General features: G+C 43.6%; 2 protein-coding genes and 1 long non-coding RNA gene across 3 annotated transcripts; 2 read left to right on the top strand and 1 right to left on the bottom strand.

Moving 5' to 3' along the window:
- The first annotated feature begins 1302 nt into the window (after positions 1 to 1302).
- Positions 1303 to 15304, top strand: ARC5 (P-loop containing nucleoside triphosphate hydrolases superfamily protein). The gene is made up of 17 exons (XM_048673733.2): positions 1303 to 1715; positions 3396 to 3560; positions 3703 to 3825; positions 6532 to 6753; positions 7662 to 7795; positions 7892 to 7984; positions 8516 to 8579; positions 8857 to 8905; positions 8998 to 9080; positions 12776 to 12933; positions 13014 to 13074; positions 13433 to 13495; positions 13576 to 13676; positions 14294 to 14351; positions 14430 to 14762; positions 14854 to 15018; positions 15120 to 15304. Exons 1-17 carry the CDS (start codon positions 1341 to 1343, stop codon positions 15192 to 15194), a joined length of 2322 nt encoding a protein of 773 aa, XP_048529690.1. The 5' UTR covers positions 1303 to 1340; the 3' UTR covers positions 15195 to 15304.
- On the bottom strand, positions 4190 to 11555 carry LOC147970887 (uncharacterized). Its single transcript, XR_015604352.1, has 2 exons — positions 11434 to 11555; positions 4190 to 5559 (listed from the first exon to the last, which is right to left on the bottom strand). It is a non-coding gene; the product is annotated as an uncharacterized LOC147970887 (long non-coding RNA).
- Positions 15305 to 15809: 505 nt separating the features above from the next.
- On the top strand, positions 15810 to 19802 carry LOC125508925 (uncharacterized). Its single transcript, XM_048673732.2, has 8 exons — positions 15810 to 17102; positions 17216 to 17569; positions 17666 to 17753; positions 17827 to 17984; positions 18500 to 18551; positions 18634 to 18716; positions 18795 to 18888; positions 19027 to 19802. Exons 1-8 carry the CDS (start codon positions 15897 to 15899, stop codon positions 19572 to 19574), a joined length of 2583 nt encoding a protein of 860 aa, XP_048529689.1. The 5' UTR covers positions 15810 to 15896; the 3' UTR covers positions 19575 to 19802.
- Positions 19803 to 21427: the final 1625 nt, after the last annotated feature.

Genomic DNA, 21427 nt, shown 5'->3' with positions numbered 1-21427 from the left:
CCATGAGTGTACCATAGGGTACTATCTTGCCGACGACATTTATCCTTCATGGTCAATAGTGTGAAGACCATTGGTGACCCCAAAACCAAGAAACACAAAGTTTTTGTCGAAGCACAAAAAGCTTGACGAAAGGATATCGAGAGGGCATTTTGGTGTGTTGCAAGCTCGATTTGTCATTGTTCGAGGCCCCGCTCGCTTCTGGGATAAACAATCCCTTAGAAACATCATGGCTGCTTGTGTAATTTTACACAACATGATCATCAAGGATGAGAGAGATTTGGACTTAGAGCTTTATTATAACAATATTGGTAGTTGTGTGAAGCCTGCCAGTGACGCATATGAGATCACTGCATTTCTTGACATTTACCGAAAGATCGAGAACCATAATTCACAAAAACAACTCTAGCATGTCTTATTGAGCATCGTTAGCAACTCTACGTGGGATAGATTCTCTTTTTAATTCATATATATATATATATTTGTGCGTGATTTGAACAATTTGATGTTGTAATACTTATTCAAAATTGAACATTTGTTGTAATGAAAACGATTGTTGTATTGTGTTGCTTTTTGGACCATTTATATTCATATGTTTAATTTATATTATGATTTCATTCGGTTCATAAATCTATAATTTACAAAGCTATACAAAATTAAACGTGTTCTTCAAAACATCTACTGAACGGATTTACAACATCCATTCTGTCGGAGAGCTTGTGGTATCGTATTTTTTTACGGGCACACGTGAACTTACGGGAAGTGCGTGTACACTGGATCTGCGCTCTAAGCTCTGATATATACTCCCTCCGTTTCTAAATATAAGTCTTTATAGAGATTCTATTATGTGCTACATATAGAGCAAAATGGATGAATCTACACTCTAAAATGCATCTACATACATCCGTATGTGATTCATAGTGAAATGTCTAAAAAGACTTATATTTAGGAACGGAGGGAGTATATTACTCTACTCACTCCGTTCCTAAATACTTCCCCCGTTCCTAAATATTTGTCTTTCTAGACATTTTAAATGACTATCACATACGGATGTATGTAGATATATTTTAGAATGTAGATTCAGTCATTTTGCTCTGTATATAGTCACTTGTTGAAATCGCTAGAAAGACAAATATTTAGAAACGGAGGGAGTATAAGTCTTTTTAGACATTTCAAATGGACCACAATATATGAATGTATATATGTAGACATATTTTAGAGTGTAGATTCATTCATTTTGCTTTATATATATATATATATATATATATATATATATATATATATATATATATATATAGTAGAAAGAGAAAGGATAACGCACAAACCGAAAACCATTCTGATAAATGGCAACGCCGCGGCCGGAGCTGCTCTCGCCGGATGAGGATGAGGAGGAGAGCGCGCGGGGGCTTCTGTATGAGGCGTACAACGAGCTGCAGCGCCTGGCGGCCGAGCTGGATGGCGCAGCGGTGCCGGCACCAGCGGTGGTGGTGGTCGGCCACCAGACGGACGGGAAGAGCGCGCTCGTCGAGGCGCTCATGGGGTTCCAATTCAACCACGTCGGTGGCGGCACCAAGACCCGTCGACCCATCGCGCTCCATCTTCGCTTCAACCCGCGCTGCCATTCCCCCAACTGCCGACTCCTCGCCGGCTCGGGCGAGGGGGACGCAGAGGACGACGCCGGGGCTGCTGACCGCTCAATGCTGCTCGCCGACATCCAGGTAAGTTCAGATGCCCACATGTGGTTGACTGGTTGATATGCCGGTGTCATTTTTCTACCTATCCTGGCGGCGTCTTTGTAACGCACCGTATATGTTCGCGCTATTGCTGGTGTCGTAAACTATTGCTCGGAAGATTCTATCAATGACCTAAATAATTCCTCCTCGCAAAAATAAATAAATAAATCAAATATCTAAGTATTGGTAAAAGGTTGCTGAATGGTCATCCCACATTTTGGCTTTTATAAGGAAGTAATCTCGTGTACATATTTTTACATATGTTTTCCCTAAATATTCAGAGACATTTGTACATATGTTTTCCCTAACAAAATAAGCACAACATTCGTTTTTCCTGTATACATAAAGAAAAAGGATTTTACCGGTGTCATATGCTTGTACTTGCCATATACTTCACAGTTGATGCTGTCATTGTTGATCTTCTAATCCATGATAATTCAGAATGATGAGAATTATTAAATGGTACTTCTTAGGCCCTGTTCGGAGAAGCTCCACTCCACAACTCCACTCCCGGAGTTGGTGGAGTTGCAGTTGAAAACTGCGGAGCAGCTATTTCCTAACTCGTGCTGAGCTGCCATTTAGGCCTTTAATTGGTGTATTCGTATATCTTGTATGTTATAATGATCCAAACTATCATTGATATTTCCCCTTTGGTCTTTTACCACAGATGCCTTTAATGTATGCCATCTAAAGATGTGTTCCCCCCCCCCCCCCCCCCCTCCCTACCGGGTGAAGTTCTTTGGGTGGTTGCAGTGGCGGAGCTTGAGATGAAATCATTGGTTGGGGGGGGGGGGGGCATGGGCTGAAGGGGGACAAACATAATTTCTTTATGCTGATTTTAGTGGAAAATTAGGCCAAATATTAAGGCATATGTAACCCGTGCTGAGCTGCTCAAGAAGGAAATCCTCACTGCTGATGGGCCGTGTTGCCCTATCTGCGGCCATGTCCAGGAAGATGCAAACCACATCATGTTCGACTGCGAGTTTGCACTGAACTACCGGCAGCGCGTCGGAGGTCATTCTCCTCCATCTCCAAATGTCAAGCTGCTGCACATGTGCGACCCCCCCCCCCCCCCCCCCCCCCCCAGCGCGCGGCCATCCAGCCCAGGCTGCTGCTTTCCTTCTGCTCTGCTTCTGGAACCTACGAAAGCACCGAAATGCTGTTGCGTTCCAGGAGCAACAGCCAACCTTGGACTGCCTCCTGCAAATGTGCCGGGAAGATGCTGTCCTTTGGAAGGAAATCCACCCCGCGCAAGTTTCGGAATGCCCCCCCGCGTTAAAAAAGTCAAACCACGAACTGTTAATAATCATAGCGGGTTAGGTACATTTACCTTCTAAAAGGCCTTTCAAAAGGGCATAACAGCCTTATTTAGGAACACTGAATCTATGTGAACTAGTAGGTTGACTTGCTATAAATGGGAGGTGTGTAATAAGGACTGTCTATGCGACAACCTGATAGATGGCGTGACCCAATTGCTATGGTTCTCAAGCAAAGGGTGTGGTACCTTTTGCATTGCATTACTAATTTTGTAGAAAACAAGTATATCACTTTGTTGGTATTGTCAACTTGAAACATTGACAAGACTGAACTGTTGTCGGATTACTTGATTTACTGACCCTCTACCACTGCATGCCAATATTATTTAATTAGAATAACTACTTTCAGGCATATATTGAAGCTGAAAACAAGAGGCTGGAGAATGATCCTTCCCAATTTTCAGCGAAGGAAATTATAATAAGGATAGAATATAAACATTGCCCCAATCTCACCATTATTGACACTCCAGGTCTCATTCTTGCAGCTCCTGGCCGTAAAAACCGAGTTTTGCAGGTACGCTATCAGTTAACACTGTTTCGTTGTAGCCTTTTATGTTCCTTTGTTTCCACAGAAACTGTACTTACTGCTATGCCTGGACTCTTCGACACTCTAATATTTACAAAGTGACCTTCGTTGGTAATCTTGCAACCTGCAGAGTCAGGCTTGTGCTGTTGAGGCCCTTGTTCATGCGAAAATCCAGCATAAAGAAACCATAATTCTGTGCCTTGAAGATTGTAGTGATTGGAGCAATGCAACTACAAGGAGAGTGGTGATGCAGGTTTGTTATTTTGAAATTTTTCCACGGAAAGGTCCTGTACAACATCCTTGGATGAATCCACACTAGCTGTATCTCATTTTCTTTGAAGAAGGAGCTTATTGCTCCCAGCCTCATTTCCTTGAGCTGATAAGACAACAATGTCTGGATAGTTATGAGGGATAACAAGGAACTATGCCCTGTTATCCAGCAGACTCTACTACCCTACGAGCTTAGCATCATTGATAACTTTATGTACTACAACCAGGAAACATCAAACAGCAGGTACAGACTTAAGCTTTACAAACTTGATAACTGGAATACCAGCTCTACCTCTCATACGGAAGTCTTTCCTACTTATAAAGTTTGGAGTTGGTGGTCAGTTGAGTTCACTCGTCCTCTTCTTCCACTATTACTCATTTGTGGGACCAACCCTTGCAAAAGTTACAAATAAATATATGTATTGCTCAACAACGAGACCAGCAACCTCCAGGAAGACATAAATAAATAAATGCACTCTCACTCACATGTGGCACATGCCACAAATAAACAAATGCATTTTTACACACATGTAAGACCAGCAATCCTGTAAAAGACATAAATAAACAAATACACAAATGAGACTCCAGCCCAAAACTATGCTCTTGATCTTAGTTTCTCTGCCCAACCCTCTAAATTTTGTACCATAACATTAGAAAGAGATAACATTATTATGTAGTTTGACGCACGATAGACCTGGCTTCTTACCGGATCACTATCCTCGTGATGTCTCCTACCTAATGCCCATTCTCCTGCATTTCAAAACTCGAAATAGTGTCTGATTTTGAAATCTTTCAATGGTCCTTCCATGGCCGCTTTAGAATCTTCAACACCTCGCGACATGCATCTTGCTCTCTTTTCAATTGCGAGTCAGCGATCCTGGGACACCATTATCTTTCGACGATCTCCCTATTCGTAGTCGGTGGCCTAAATCCTCGTCTTCTCTGTGGCTTCTTAGCAACTCATGGGCAATGTGCTAGGACACCCTACCAAACTAAAAGTCTGGTACTCCCTAACACCCTGACAGAAACACAGAACCTTCTTAACCATCCTCAAGCCTGAGAACCATTGGACCCCATCCTGTCTCTGGCCGAGCACCTCAGAGGCCACCCTGCTTCGCAGTCCTTTCTTGTGAAGACCAACCCAAGAAGACAATGAGCGAGCCATTTGAAAAATTACAGTACTTGGATCCTGTGAGCGAAGTCTTCTGAAAACAAGCAGCGTCCCTGGTCTTCCAAACCGATCATACCTAAGAAGCTACCCTTGAAGTAACTAGTTGTTTACTATGACGTGGGAAGTTCTACACCCAAGTACATAAAGTGAAAAAGAACTTAGGCATGAGAGTAATATCAAAAGCACAGCCAATGTCAGGACCCGAGATCTAAGGTATAGAAGTCAAGCCTCAGTGCATCACACAGGAAACCGAGATTTGTACTCAGGCAATAACAACCTGTACCAGAACTGTTCCAGCCTTTATCGGATCTGGTCCTGAATACGATATATTAGTGTTCAGACAATATCAGCCTGTATCGGAACTTGTTCTGAACACCAGTACTCAATCTAACTGAGCCAGAGCATCAACCTGTAGCCAGCCACAACCGGTAAATGAATGCGCGGTTGGAGTAGAGTGATATAGCTCCCAAACTCTTTACTTTAAATGATTCACTTCACCCTGTGTTGACTAATTGCTAGCAAGTGTATATCAAAGATTCCAAGATCCTACACACAACGTGCACTTTAGAAACATACACGCATCATGCTTGCCGTGTGTGTGGAAACAACAAGCAACGCAACATAAACTATCACTTAAAACATATACAGATATACTATTCAAAGGTTCTAAAGAGCAAACATAGCAGTGCTATTACAAGTAGGTTTATATTTCTATTTCTAAAACCTAATTAAATTAGAATATGATTTAATTCAAAATTCCCCCAAACATTCCCTTTTCAAACCTTATAAATTTAGGGTGGGGTCCACATGACACATATGGACTCATGCCTAAATCTTAGGGTTTTTGGAAGGGAATTTTGTAACAATGAGCAGTTTTTAGGGTTTAACTCTTTAAATCATGTGGTTCTGAATTATCCTCATTTTTTCAATTAAAGGAAAAAATTAAACATGATTGACATGCAATGCTCTCTAATGCATCTATTGAATTACCATAGGCTAGAGCTGTGGCAGCTAACTACACTGCAAGTATACTTAGCTATTGCACATTCAAAAAATAATTTGTCATATGATCTACTATTTCATGTGAATACAAAACATAAACTTAGGGCTACTGTCCAACCTCTTTAAAAAGTTATCCTTAGTGAGGACGCTATCTCTAAAAGCTAACCATGCAAGACTACAGTCTTCAGAGGCACTTTAATAAACTAGAACTTTCTATGGGGCCATCTAACCTTATTACTAGTCTTTAGCAGAACATAAAAATATTTCAGTGCTCTCAAGTAACCACATGCACTTACCGTTACTCTTACAGTCTCATGAAGGCGGATTTTACTAAACAACTCCTGGAGCTTTTACCAAGTTTCAACTCTTTTACTGGGCAACTATGTTTAAATATAAAAAATGCACTGACTATCCCAAATTCTAATTTTCAACCAGACAATTCTGTTAACATAATCCTTCATTAAGTGAGGAGGTGCTGCCTTTCAGCTAAATTGTGTTCCCGTTTTGATACTGCAGGTTGATCCTGATCTTGTAAGGACTGTTCTAGTCTCCACAAAACTTGACACGAAAATTCCACAATTCGCACGTGCCTCTGATGTTGAAGTGTTTCTTCACCCACCAACTTGTGTTCTAGATGGTTCCTTATTGGGAGATTTTCCCTTTTTCACATCAGTGCCTTCTGGGAGAGTTGGTTCTTGCCATGAAGCTGTCTTCAGATCAAATGAAGAGTTTAAGAAGGTAATGCCACTATTCCATCTCTTTAGAGCTTGCTGTTCTCCCTCCTGTGAACTTTGAATTTTCTGTGAGCTTGTCCTTGCTGGTATGTTTGTATTCTAGTTTTAAGTTGCCTGTGAATTTTCTTCATATGTATGTGAAGGCCAACTGGTCATCAGATCCCACCCTTTTTCGTGTGAATAAAATCTTGTTCTACACAGTCAATTGGACGAAGATCATGCTGGAAATGTCTCACTCATCCATATGCATTATTCCCTTGCATAGGATGTCACACATTCTCTCTCTCTCTCTCTCTCTCGCTCTCTCTCTCTCTCTCCCTCAGAAAAAAAGGATGTCACACAGTAGAAATATGTAGAATCATGTCAGAGGGAACTTTAGTTTCTGAAATGTTAACAGGGAGTTAAGTTATAAGTAAAAGTTGTGAGTTACCTGTCTGTTTATTGGTTCCAATAATTTAGATAGCTTCCATTTAAATATTATAATACATGGTTGTTTAAACTTCCCAAAACCCATAAAGTGCCTTCTTAAAGTATGCCTCCATTTTTCTGTATACTTCTGTGCTGTCTTGGGAGTATTACTAATGAACAGGTTCAAAAAATGAATAGGATTCTACTGCAAAACATAGATACATTGTCCTCAGGATCTGGCTGTGGTGAGTTACACCACTATCGGGTCATTGATTAGTGCCAAGTAAGAACAAATGAAATGTTGCAACCTAGCAGCAAAGAGAGCTGCTTTATAGAACACTAAATGTCCATGTTAAGGAGCACCTCCTTGCCAGGGTTATTCTCTGTCAGCACTTGTTAGCCAATTATGATTTGCCTTTTCTCCTATCCGTACTCTGTAGTTATCAAGAACCTTTTGTGTTACTGGATCCTTGAAAGGCATCTAATTTTTTCTATGTTCTGCAGGCGATCTCACTGAGAGAATTGGATGATGTTACATCTCTTGAAGACAAGCTAGGAAGGTCACTTACAAGGGAGGAGAAGAACAGGATAGGAGTGAGTAACTTAAGATTATTTTTGGAAGAATTGCTGCAGAACAGGTATTCTTGTATATTATTTGCAGAGCCAGAGGCCAGAGCATATAGTTTTTCATCATTCTTTGTATCTGTGGATTCATTCAAATTAATATGAACAAGGTACATAGAGAGTGTTCCGTCGATTATTCCACTTCTTGAGAAGGAACATCGCGCTGCATCGAGGAAGTTGCGCAAAGTCACACAAGAAATCAGGTGATAACTTACTTGATTTTCAGCAAGTATATATATAGTTTAGTGCACTTAAGTGGCCCTATAATCTAGATTTATTTCCCCTAACACCACTTGTGATCAATTTCCTAGAGTACAATGCTACCCTGTTGGAGTTCGAAGCTTATCTTATACAACTATTTGGATGAGTTGGTGAATGAACTATTTTCCTCTGCACTTTTGAAAAGAACTTTTTTCTTCTCTGATAATCGCAAGCCAGCTTTGCTTTGTATGCACAACTGCTGCACCAGCAATTCAGTGTAATGCCTCCAATATTTCCTGAAAGTGATAAATTTGTCTGTCTTGGAGTATGTTTATACTGTTAGTAAAGAAAAGAGGAACAAAAACTATGTTCTAGTCTCACTTCCATATAGCAGAACAGGTTATCTGAAGTAATAAGTTTATGAAGAAAGGAAAGCTAAGGCGGTCTGTTCGTTCTGTCCTCATGTGCTTTGTAGCCAAGCTTTTCATTGAAGAAGCCTGCTATCCTGCTAATGGCATTCTGTATCTGGACAGTGATTTGGACGAAGCAAAACTAAAGGAGAAAGCTCGCCTGTTCCATGATTCATTTTTGACAAAGGTGCTACTACTCTAGCTAGATTCCGACAGTGTCTTACATTATTTAAATGAAGCATTTTCCATGTATTACAAGGACAACAAATAATCTTTAAATGTTATTTTAAACATATGGCTATACTTCTAGGTTGCAGCACATTTTAATTAATGTAATGGTGCAATACCTTTTCTTCATTGTATGTGAATGAGACATATATTGCTGAACTTTTCACTGAATATAGTACCCAGGAAAAAACAGCTTGATATAAATCTGAAGATTTGTTTACTATCTCGTGTTTCAGTTATCTTTGCTACTGAAAGGCATGGTGGTGGCACCTCCTGATAAGTTTGGTGAGTGTTTTATCTCCTCCGGTTCATTTTGAAAGAGAGCTTCTTGTTAACTGTGTTGTGCTAACAATTTCTCGGAACTCTTGGGCCTTTAGGAGAAACTTTAGTTAATGAGAGGATCAATGGAGGGACATTTACTGGAAGCGAGAATTTCCAGCTCCCAAACAAGATGATGCCTGTGAGTTCTTTCCACTCGTGCTTTCCTGGCATGTTCTTCATAAAGATGTAGTTGTACACAGAGGGATTCATGTGCTTGATTTGCTTGCTCTTGACGGCGAGCTTCTTCTTGGCGACGAACATTGCACTCATCTTCATCTTGATGGTGGCGCTCATTGTTGCACGTTCTTGTGTTTGTCGTTCTTGATGCTCACGGTCAAGAATGCGGTTTTGAAGGCCATTGCCACTATGAGTTTGTCGCGGCCCTTGATACTCGTGTTCTTCATGGTGGTGATGTCGTCGAGAGTGGTGGTACTTGCGCCCGGATGGCATCCCGGAGGTACTTGCACTTGAGTGCCATCTTGAAGATGAGGACAATTTGCGATTGTTGAACATTTCTTGAATGCGGTCCATTTGCACGTCCATCTTGGCGACGAGGTAGTCCCTCGTGCGGACATCGGATTGGCGCATGTCAGTGGAGAGGTTCTCGATGCGCTCATTTAAGATGATATTTGCATCGTTTGTAACCCTTTGGAGTCTGAAGTGGTGAGACTTGGTGAGGAAGTCGTGTGGGCCCTCTTAGTTGTCGAAAACCAGACAAGTACCTTCCCTATCCATCTTACTCGGCAAAGTGTGAGTAGGAATGGAGATGAACAATACCAAAGTCACCTCCTTTTGATGTTGGTGAAGGATCACATGATGTCACACATGCCAATGCAAAAGTGAATAACTTGGTATCTAGCCTTGACCAATCTCACACCTACACACAAAGGTTTATAGGGGAGCTTGACAGGGATTGGTGGCATGAAGTCAAGCAAGTTGAAGTTCAAGATTTTGTAAAAGTTGGAAGTGAACCACAATGAACTCAAAATGCTATGCAAGCGATCTCAATTGTAAGGATAGAAAGGCAAAATGAAAAAAAAAGTGCACACGCAAAGATGATGGGGCTTGTGCAACCAAGTAAATGAGCATACAATGTTGGCCTAGCGAAGACTAAGCTCATGTTGCACAAACTCGAGGGGAGACTTGCTCGATTGCACGTAGAGGGCAAGGATTCGATCACTTGACTACCACTCTACTACTATCAAAGCTTGACGTTTTCCTATAAGTATCCTTGGCAATCGTATTTCTTTGCTCTTTGCACCTTTTTGCGTACAATTTATTTGATGTTTCTTTTTCTTCCTTTTGCCTTTTCTCTTTGAGCCAAGATCAAAATCATGAGAGTATAGCTATCGAGATAATGTGAGGATCCAAAACAGACCGCACAAGGTACCGAAAGATCAATGAGATCGACAGTGACTAAGGAAGACAAGTGATCGATGCCCGACAATACTTGATGAACTAGTCTCGGTAGGATCAAGGTTTTTGCAAAGGAATGGATGGCTCACAAAGGGTAATGGCAGTGAAGGTAAAGTTTGTGTGAGGGAATGGTATACTTGGTCGACGCCTCTACCTTCACACAATTAGAAGGACCAGCCTTGCTTCCGGTGCCGGTGTCAAAAGGATGGATGGATCCTCATTGAAGGCAAGCTTGTTGGTCGATGAAGGCGGTGTAGTGGTACTTGTCCATCTTGTCGATGAAGTCCTAGGTCAAAGCTGGCGAAGATGCTGGAGATGTGGGCTGTTGGACAAAGTTGGATACACAGTAGTCTGACTTTGCCCAGGCAGGTGTGGGTCAACTCGAGAGAAATTGGAGGTAGGGAAAAGAAAAATTAGGGCAAAATTGGCCCAGTGGACGCAAATCAAAGGTAGATCAGACTCACCAGAAGGTTTTTACTTTTATGTTTTATTTGAGAACCCCTTGAACGCCTTCTCAAAGGGTTCTCAAAAATTCGAGATAGATCTAATTATACTTTTTTACTTATTTCTGCATTAATAGAGTAGACGAGTAAAAAAAAGCAAACCTATTTAGGATAATAATTGGATAAGAGAGCCTCCACCCTGCCATGGGTCAGATCCAACAAAATCTCACTAGAAACAACTAATATCTCGAAATCGAGCGAGGCTATTTATGTGGGGATTTTTGAAATTGGCAAGAACAAAACAAAATTAGGCTAGAAATATGAGGGGGGAGGGATCCAATTCGTGGAGGCCTTGCTCATGATACCAAATGATACGGGGCAAGCCATTGGATTGCCCCGATCTTCACGAATTGGAGGTGGATTTGAGGTGAAACACGAAGAACACGACGATCAAGCAGAACACTCAAGTGGAAATCACTCACATGGACAAAGATTCATACACAAGTACTCAAATCACAAGTACAAACAAGGATACATCTCAAGATCCAAACATCAACAAGGTAAAAGATAACTAGGGTAGGAGTTCGTCCCCAAATCCAAGAGGAATTGGAGGTGTTGAGAGATAGTTCTTACCCAATCCAAAGGATATGGAGGTCCTGAGAGATAGTTCTTCCCCAATCCAAAGGATATGGAGGTCTTGAGAAATAGTTCTTCCCCAATCAGAAGGATATGGAGGTCTTGATAATCCAAGAGGATTCTTCTCCAAATTGGAGGTCTTGATCTCCAAAGAAGAGGTAGATGAGCAAAGCTCTCTCGAGAATTTAGTCTAAACTTTGCTAACCCTAGAAATGAAGGGGAGTACGGCATATATATATAGTCTAGGGACGGAAGGGGATGGAGAAGGGAGAGTTACATGGGCTGGGCCTGAATCTTGTGCTTGCAGGCAAAGTCGGATAGTCTGACTTGTCGGATTTTCTGACGCCATGTCCGGCATAGTATTTGACCTGATCCAGAGAGCCCGGGAAAGTCAGACATCAAGTCTGACTATGCGGCAGGTCGGACTAAAAGTCCAACATTTTGCCTGGTTCATCTGACGTGGTCCAGAGAGGTCCTGCAAGTCGGATATCAAGTCAGACTGTCTGACTTTACAGTTTTCTGCAGGATGAGCTCTTTGGGGACTTCTTGCTTCCTTCTCGAGTCCTTGTTTTTCTCCTCCATTGCTTGGCCTTCGTTCCTCACTTCTCCAGGCTTGTTTCCATCACACCTACCTAAGTATGTATAAGGTTACGGAGTGAGGTAGTAACCATGTCTCACATGCAAGTATAGGAAGCTCATGTAGGAAGTCAGTCACCTCGGTGTCGATAGCGCGTGCACGAGCCCTTGTCGTTGGACCACTTGGAGCTTGAGGGTTGGATGATGGGTTCATGGTGGTGTCCATGGGATGCTCCGCATCATTCTTCCTCTCCTCCCGCTCTATCTCCCAACCCCAACTTGACTGAGTCAGCAGCCATAAACCATGCTGCACCCTTCCTCCCCCCTCTCAAGTTTCATCGCTTCTGAACCTCCAAGCCCCTCCCACCATCCTCCTGGTATTCGCCGCTACTCGAGTCTGGGATGATGTTCTACTCATGTGTGGTGTCGGAATTCATTCAGTGGGGAGCAAGCTGACTCATTCAGTCTCAGTGGCCTATATTCCCCTTTTAGCTATAGTTGTTGAGTCCATTTTAGGAGGTTAAACAGATTATTTGTTTACCGGGGAGTTGCTGTGGACTCACTTGACTTCATAACTTCTTTCCAACCCTTTAATCCCCCCAAATATTCTCGTGGAGAAAAGGGAACCACATTTTGTCTTGAAAGCTCAAGCTCAGCCCTTCATGTAACGTATACCTATATACCATGACTGTGCTCTTATAACTACTGGAGTCTTTGATATGTATTTTTGTAATGCAAATGCATACTATGTTTTGGATCTCAGAATGCTGGAATGCGTCTTTACGGTGGTGCACAATACCATCGGGCAATGGCTGAATTTCGTCTGGTTGTTGGAAGTATCAAGTGCCCCCCGATTACTAGGGAGGAAATAGTCAACGCCTGTGGTGTTGAAGATATTCATGATGGGACGAATTACTCCAGGTATTCTCTTTCCACACGTTAGAAATCCTTCTGTTGTACTTATATAATATATTTGTTCACTTTTGATATTGTTTTGCTAGGACTGCTTGTGTAATTGCTGTGGCAAAAGCACGCGACACATTTGAGCCTTTCCTTCATCAGGTTGGTGAGCTCGCCTAAACTGTGGGCATATCAATAAACTATGCATAGATGCCCCTCTTCACCTTTATTCATGGCTGCCCATTCCGGACATGTACAGTCACACTGCAGCTCTTGCATATTATTTGTGTGATTATGGTTTCAATGAAATCATCGACCATGTTTTCCATGTCCGGTGCTTCGTTCTGTTCTGGACTGAGGCTAACATGTGAAAAATATTTCCGTATAAATCATTTGAAATCAAATGAAAGTGAACATAATTATAGTAAGTAGTTGTTCCCTGTGATTGGATAAGGTTGGGCTTTCCTCTGATTAATATGTTCCTTCAATTAAAATAAATCTTCTCTTTTGTCTCGTGCAGTTGAGTTTTAGGCTGTTGTACATACTGAAAAGATTGAGTCCGATATCTGTTTTTCTGCTGGAGGTACTAATCTCTATCCACGGTTTATTTAATTCATGTATTTTTGTTTTTTCCATTTTAATGCTCTGGTAGAACTCCAACAGAAGGACGGTGAGCACTTTAGCAGCCATGATGTACTTGTGAAGCGTGTCCAAGCTGCTTTCAACAGGTTTGCTGAATCTACCGAGCAATCTTGCCGTGAAAGGTGATGGTGTTCTCAATTCTAATACCTTTAAATTATTATCTTTCAGTTTATTGGTTGTGTGCGCTCTAGTCACATTATATTGCAAACTCAGTTGCAACCAACTCCTTGAGGCTTGTTCAAATTAAATATACGTTCTAACATTTCCCCTTGTCTACAGGCATCATATTAACGTCATGTTGTTAAACTAAACATCTGTGACTCTATCAAGGAGACGTTAAAGTTGTTGTCTAACTTAGTAGTTACACCAACTTATGACATTAATGTACATTTTCTTCAACGATGCTTCCTATTGTTATCAAGCATGCGGTAGTAGTAATGCTGGCACTTGGCAGCCACTAGAATGCCTGAATCCTTTGCCAACTGGTTATTTCTCCATGCTTCCTTTTCAGAAATTTATTCACTGATCTTGTTGGATGTCCTCCTTTTTATGTAACAAACCATACCCACACCACATCAACTGCCTCCTTTTGATGTCTGGGCGTTATATTCAGTGTATTCCATACCATATATTGCAACCAGTGATGCATTCTCATGCTTTGTGGTTCCACAGATGCATTCTCATGTGTTGTTTTTATCTGTTGACCTAGTTTTTTCATGTGTTCAAATATGTAATGCAGATGTATGGAAGATTTGGAGAGCACCACTCGTTATGTTACTTGGTCCCTTCACAACAAGGTATATTTATTTACTTGGTAATTAAAACTAAATATTTTTTATCAGTCTGCCTAATGATATATGCTACATTGGATACAGAACCGTGCCGGGTTGCGACATTTTCTGGATTCGTTTGTTGCACCAGAGCAATTATGTGCTAACACATATACTGCCCACTCAGCTGGGCTGCATGAGCAATCCACTGGTTTGAATGATAGTAAGCAGGATAGACCAAAGGGAGAGCTGAAATCTAGTCATACTTCAGACTCAAATCCATCCGGTGGTGTGTCAGAAACGAGACTGGTGGATCTCTTGGACAGTATGCTGTGGAACCGAAGGCTGGCGCCCTCATCTGAGCGACTTGTGTATGCACTGGTTCACCAGATTTTTCATGGGATCAAAGAGCATTTTCTTGTCACTACAGAACTAAAGGTCTGGATGCAGTAAACCTTGCACTTTCTAGCCATGTAGATATTTCTGCTTATGTTGTTAATGCTTTGGCTCATTCATTATGCAAACGCAGTTCAATTGCTTCCTCCTGATGCCAATTGTTGACAAATTAGCGGCTCTTCTACGAGAAGACCTTGAATCAGCTTTTGAAGACGATCTTGACAGCATCTTCAGCGTCACCCAGCTGCGCCGCTCACTTGGGCAGAAGAAGCGAGAGCTGGAAATCGAATTGAAGCAGGTAGATAGTCTCTGAAACCATTTTAATTAAATTAGTCAGTTATTACCATATATCTACCTTAATTATCAGTCTCTAACCTAACATTTTGCTCTTGAATTCAGATGAAGCGTTTAAAAGAGAAATTCACAGAAATAAATAAGAAGCTCAATTGTCTCCAGGTTAGACAACAGGCCTAGGTAGGGAGGTAGAGTATTTCGGTGTTGCAAATAAAACAATAATAATCCACCTTGTGTGACTTGCTACCGGTCCTGTATTCAGGCGTAAATATGAATCATCATTTCCTTGATATGCTCTACTCCCTCAGTCCGGAAATACTTGTCATCAAAATACTATATGTCTAGATACATCCCTTTTTATTCATTTTGATGACAAGTATTTCCGGACGGACGGAGGGAGTACTTGTCAACGTGTGCACTCGTGGTTCAATCATTCCATAAAAACCGTGCCTTGCAAATGGTGTAAGCTTGAGATGTTGCTTAGTAACTTTAGCATGCCGTGAAAGAAAAAAGAAAGAAAGAAAGAAAGAAAGGACAATCTCAACTAAAGCAATGCCTCCCCCGCAAAAAGAAAGAAAGAAGGAAAGAAAGATGTCTTGCTACATCTATAGGTTTGGTTTGGGATCGGAGTAGCACTTTGGATCCTTAACGCTGCTCATTGCCCATGCACGTCGCGACTCTTTCAAACCAAACTCACCTGAAAAGCACTCTCATGGTCTCATTGATACACGTCCGCCTCTCAAATCACCAACCTAAACTTGGCACAAGCAGCGCCACCACCACCCTCTCCGTCCCTTCCATCTCTCTCTCCCTTCTCTCCGCGCGCGCGAACCACGGTGCTATGCCACGCGCATCGGGCACGGCCAAGAACTCGACGTCGAGATGAGGGGCGCCGGCGGCGAAAAGGAGGCATTCTTCCACTGCCTGGACCGCGTGCCGTCTGGCATCCACATCGACACCGACCACCCCTCCGACGACGACGATGACGAGGAAGAGGCCCGTTCCTCCTCCTCCGCCATGGGCGACCACAACTTCCAGAGCTTCCGCCGGCCCCAGTCGGCCATGCTGCTGGAGGACGAGGACCAGGAGCCGGAGCCGGAGATGGAGGACGCGTCCAAGTACGACATGTGGATGTCCGACGAGCCCATGTCCATCCAGGAGCGCCGCCGCCGCCTGCACCAGGGCCTGGGGATGGTCAGCAGCCGGGACCTCGCGCTGCGCCGCCACAGCACCAAGAAGCGCTTCATCGACGTGCCGCGGAGCGTGTCCAGGAGGATGCAGCAGATGCCACCGTCGTTGCCCGTCGCGCCCGCCGCCAACGCCCCGACTCCGAGCGTTGCCGCCGCGGAGACAGCTCGCGCGCCGCCGTCGGGACTGGCCGCGGTGCGCGAGATGCTCAAACAGCCGCCGGCCAAACCCATCACGAGACGCCGGTCGGACGGCTTCCTCGCCGTGCGAGACGGCTCCGGAAGGCCGTCTCTGCGTCGTGCCCGCTCCTTGCTCAGCCCGCACGACCCCTGCAGCAGCTCACTCATCGATAAGTTTAAAGCGACACGTGATATGCCCGCTGGCCAGGTGACCATGCCGGCATCAGCGCCCGCGGATAAGGGCACCAAAGGCGACGGGGACGACGGCGGCCAGACCAAGAAACAGGACAACAGCAAGGAGGGCGCCGTCATGGCTGCGCCCAAGGACCAGAACCAGACCGGCGTGCAGCATGGTCTGGAGGAGATCGAGAAGTTCATCGGCAACACCCCCATCATGAAGCACCTAATGCGGCGCGGCCCGAGCCAGCACCACCAGCCCATGCCGCCGGCTGCAGCCGCGGCACCGCCCAAGGGCGACAAGTCGGCGGCCAAGAAGAAGGGCGGATGGCTCAAGAACATCAAGTCAGTCGCCACCACCATCGGCTTCATCCAAGACAATGGTAAGCCGGTCCCCGCCGGCATGGCCACAGGCGCAGCCCCCAGTACGGGCCCCGCCAGTGCAGCCGTTCCACCTTCCTCCTCCTCGACGTCCACGGAGAAGCTCAAGGTTCAAAACTATGGCAAGTCGAGCAAGGAGCTCACTGGATTGTACATGTCCCAGGTACCCGGCCGGCTGGTACACTGAGAAACTCATGCAAGCAAGCAAGCAAGCAACTCTTAATAGTTAATAATCACGGTGTGGGTGTGGGTGTGGTGTGTATGTGCAAGTAACAGGAGATCCAGGCGCACGAGGGATCCATATGGAGCATCAAGTTCAGCGCGGACGGGCGGCGGCTGGCGAGCGCCGGCGAGGACTGCCTGGTGCGCGTGTGGGAGGTGGTGGAGACCAGCGCGCCGCCGAGCTCCGTGCCGCAGGACGGGTCCCTGCCCCCTCTGCCCGGCGGGGCGGACGGATCGTCGCAGGCGCCGGGGCTGTCCAAGAAGTCGACGACCAAGGGCGGCAAGACCGCGCTCCCGGAGCACCTCGTGGTCCCCGACAAGGTGTTCGCGCTGGCCGAGCAGGCGCTGTGCGTCCTGGAGGGGCACGAGGACGACGTGCTGGACCTCACCTGGTCCAAGTCCGATCAGGTCTTGCCCGTCTCATCATACATACTCCGTACATACATAGTCACGCATGGTATAGTATAAACACTCGTTGACACGTACGGCTTGTCGTCGCCGCAGTTGCTGTCGTCGTCCATGGACAAGACGGTGCGGCTGTGGGACACGGCGAGCAAGGCCTGCCTCAAGAAGTTCTCGCACAGCGACTACGGTCAGTGAGCGTGGTTACGTAGTAGGAGTAGGTTTCTTGTTCATAATAACAGGGAGGGAGCGACGGTGTGCAGTGACGAGCATCCAGTTCAACCCGGTGGATGACCGGTACTTCATCAGCGGCTCGCTGGACGCCAAGGTGCGCCTGTGGAGCATCCCCAACCGGCAGGTCGTCGACTGGACCGACGTCAACGAGATGGTCACCGCCGCTTCCTATTCCCCCGACGGCCAGGTACGTGTGCCCCGGCGCCGTTGACATTTCGCCATTTCCCCGGGAGTGCGGCGTTGCAGAGGCCGGGCTCCATTGAGCCCGTTTTGCCAAAAAAATTTCAAAATATACTTAAAAGTTTCAAAAAATATCAATTTTTTTATACAAATACATATGCATGTTTGTCAAGTAGGTAAAAAGTTTTATCATGTAATTCAGTTATTTGCGTGCTACACAAAAAAGATAAATATTTGACATAAAAACAACAAAGATATAGCCTATATTAATCTGTGTATTTATCTTTTTCACATACACTACATGAAAACATATATGTTCATGAAATTTCATATGTGTATAATACAAATACACATGTATGTATAGACTTTTTTTCAGATTTTTTCAATGTGTGAAAATAGTATTTTCATTGAAAAAAAATAAAGAGCTATGTGGAGCTCGGCAATGCTTTTTTCATTTCCCCGGCGCTTATTTATTCATGTTTCTGACACGCCGTCGTTGGTTGTCGACACGAACAACCCAAGAGCGCTATCATCGGCTCGCACCAAGGAAGCTGCCGGTTCTACAAGACAGCAGGTAGTACATTTTGCATCTCGAAATTCAGCAGGTATTGACCGACCACATGTTTGCTCAAGAGAATCTCGTGGCGCGGTTACAGACTGCAAGATCAGCCCGGAGGCACAGATCGACGTCCAGTCCAAGAAGCGCAAGTCGCAGGCCAAGAAGATCACCGGATTCCAGGTTGTATGCACCACAATTCTGATTGATTTCACCATGACTCTTATCTAACGTACGTTGATGCTCCTGGACGTCATCCAGTATGCCCCGGGGAACCCGTCGGAAGTGCTGGTCACCTCCGCCGACTCGCAGATCCGCGTCTTCGACGGCGTCACCATGGTCCAGAAGTTCAGAGGTACTGTACTTCACTTACTAGTACGTACTAATTAACAATGGCCACCAAGCCGACCAACAAATCCTGTTTCGAGGAAGGAATTGAACAAAGGAAAAGAAAAAGAAAACGGAGAAGGAAGATGACAAGTGAACAACGCAGGATTCAAGAACACGAGCAGCCAGATCGCGGCGGCCTACACCTCGGACGGGCGGTACGTGGTGTGCGCGAGCGAGGACTCGCACGTCTACATCTGGAGGACCACCCGGAGCGCGCCCGCCGCGGCGGCCATCGGCATCGGCATGAAGCCCAAGACGTGGTGCACCATCCGCTCCTACGAGAACTTCTACTGCAAGGACGTCTCCGCCGCCATCCCGTGGACCCACTCGCCGTCCCTGCCCGGCAGCCCCAAGTCGCACCAGGGCGCCGTGTCGTGCAACGACGACGTGTGCAGCATGGCGAGCCACGCCGCCAAGCCGGACGTGAGCAAGAGCGGCGAGCTGAGCAGCCCCGCCGCGCCGTCGCCGCACTCGGGCCCGCTAGACACGCCGTCGTCGCGGCACGCCAGCAAGACCGGAACCAACGCCCCGGACAGCGGCAACGCGTGGGGCTTGGTGGTGGTCACGGCGACCTTGAGCGGCGAGATAAAGGTGTACCAGAACTTCGGGACGCCCTTCAGGATCAAAGGCCAGGGAAATCTGTTTTACTGATCCGCTCAGCCTAATCCTTGCAAATTTAATTAGCAAATGCTATGCGGACGTAACATGACTTGGTGACTCGTTTTCACGATCTTGTGTGCGACTCGTTTCAGCTAGATTATTAGTGTAAGTGTAACGAGTTTTGGGCATAGGAAGTAGGATGTGTTCCACGCTTCTTTTATCTTTATCTTTACCTCTTTACGTATTAATAAAGCAGCTATCGCTTCTGGTCGTCCGTCATTACAATTACCCTCTAAGTTGGTAAAAATTACCCACCAATGCCATCCATAAATGGGAAAACGATTCAAGTTTTCGGACAAAAATTACCGCCTCCTTCGTGGTCATAAAGGGGCGCGACAATATTTAGTCACAGAATGATGACCAGCAGAGTGGTTGGCTGATCTTTCTGGTAGCGGGGCGACCGGTGTTCGAATCCCAGCTTCTTCAATTTTTATCTTTCTTTTCTCATGCAAAACTGTTCACAAAATTATAAAAAATCACAATTTGGAAAAAATGGACGGGAAATAAAAGCATGTTCATGATTTTGAAAAAATGATCGTGTATTCAAAATATATTCGGGAATCTGAAAAAAATGTCCATTCACAAAAATAAAAGTAAAAAATTGTTTTTTAAAATTTGTTGCCCAATTTTTTTAAGAAAGTTCATCGATTCAAAAAATGTTTGTTGAGTCAAAAATGTTAATGAATCCCAGCTTCTTCAATTTTTATCTTTCTTTTCTCATGCAAAACTGTTCACAAAATTATAAAAAATCACAATTTGGAAAAAATGGACGGGAAATAAAAGCATGTTCATGATTTTGAAAAAATGATCGTGTATTCAAAATATATTCGGGAATCTGAAAAAAATGTCCATTCACAAAAATAAAAGTAAAAAATTGTTTTTTAAAATTTGTTGCCCAATTTTTTAAGAAAGTTCATCGATTCAAAAAATGTTTGTTGAGTCAAAAATGTTAATGAATCCCAGCTTCTTCAATTTTTATCTTTCTTTTCTCATGCAAAACTGTTCACAAAATTATAAAAAATCACAATTTGGAAAAAATGGACGGGAAATAAAAGCATGTTCATGATTTTGAAAAAATGATCGTGTATTCAAAATATATTCGGGAATCTGAAAAAAATGTCCATTCACAAAAATAAAAGTAAAAAATTGTTTTTTAAAATTTGTTGCCCAATTTTTTTAAGAAAGTTCATCGATTCAAAAAATGTTTGTTGAGTCAAAAATGTTAATGAATCCCAGCTTCTTCAATTTTTATCTTTCTTTTCTCATGCAAAACTGTTCACAAAATTATAAAAAATCACAATTTGGAAAAAATGGACGGGAAATAAAAGCATGTTCATGATTTTGAAAAAATGATCGTGTATTCAAAATATATTCGGGAATCTGAAAAAAATGTCCATTCACAAAAATAAAAGTAAAAAATTGTTTTTTAAAATTTGTTGCCCAATTTTTTTAAGAAAGTTCATCGATTCAAAAAATGTTTGTTGAGTCAAAAATGTTAATGAATCCCAGCTTCTTCAATTTTTATCTTTCTTTTCTCATGCAAAACTGTTCACAAAATTATAAAAAATCACAATTTGGAAAAAATGGACGGGAAATAAAAGCATGTTCATGATTTTGAAAAAATGATCGTGTATTCAAAATATATTCGGGAATCTGAAAAAAATGTCCATTCACAAAAATAAAAGTAAAAAATTGTTTTTTAAAATTTGTTGCCCAAATTTTTTAAGAAAGTTCATCGATTCAAAAAATGTTTGTTGAGTCAAAAATGTTAATGAATCCCAGCTTCTTCAATTTTTATCTTTCTTTTCTCATGCAAAACTGTTCACAAAATTATAAAAAATCAC

The sequence above is a fragment of the Triticum urartu genome, chromosome 5A, assembly GCF_056163025.1.
Source record: "Triticum urartu cultivar PI428250 chromosome 5A, HENAU_Tu73, whole genome shotgun sequence".
NCBI classification, from domain to species: domain Eukaryota; kingdom Viridiplantae; phylum Streptophyta; class Magnoliopsida; order Poales; family Poaceae; genus Triticum; species Triticum urartu.
This window is presented reverse-complemented; position numbering and strand designations above follow the sequence as displayed.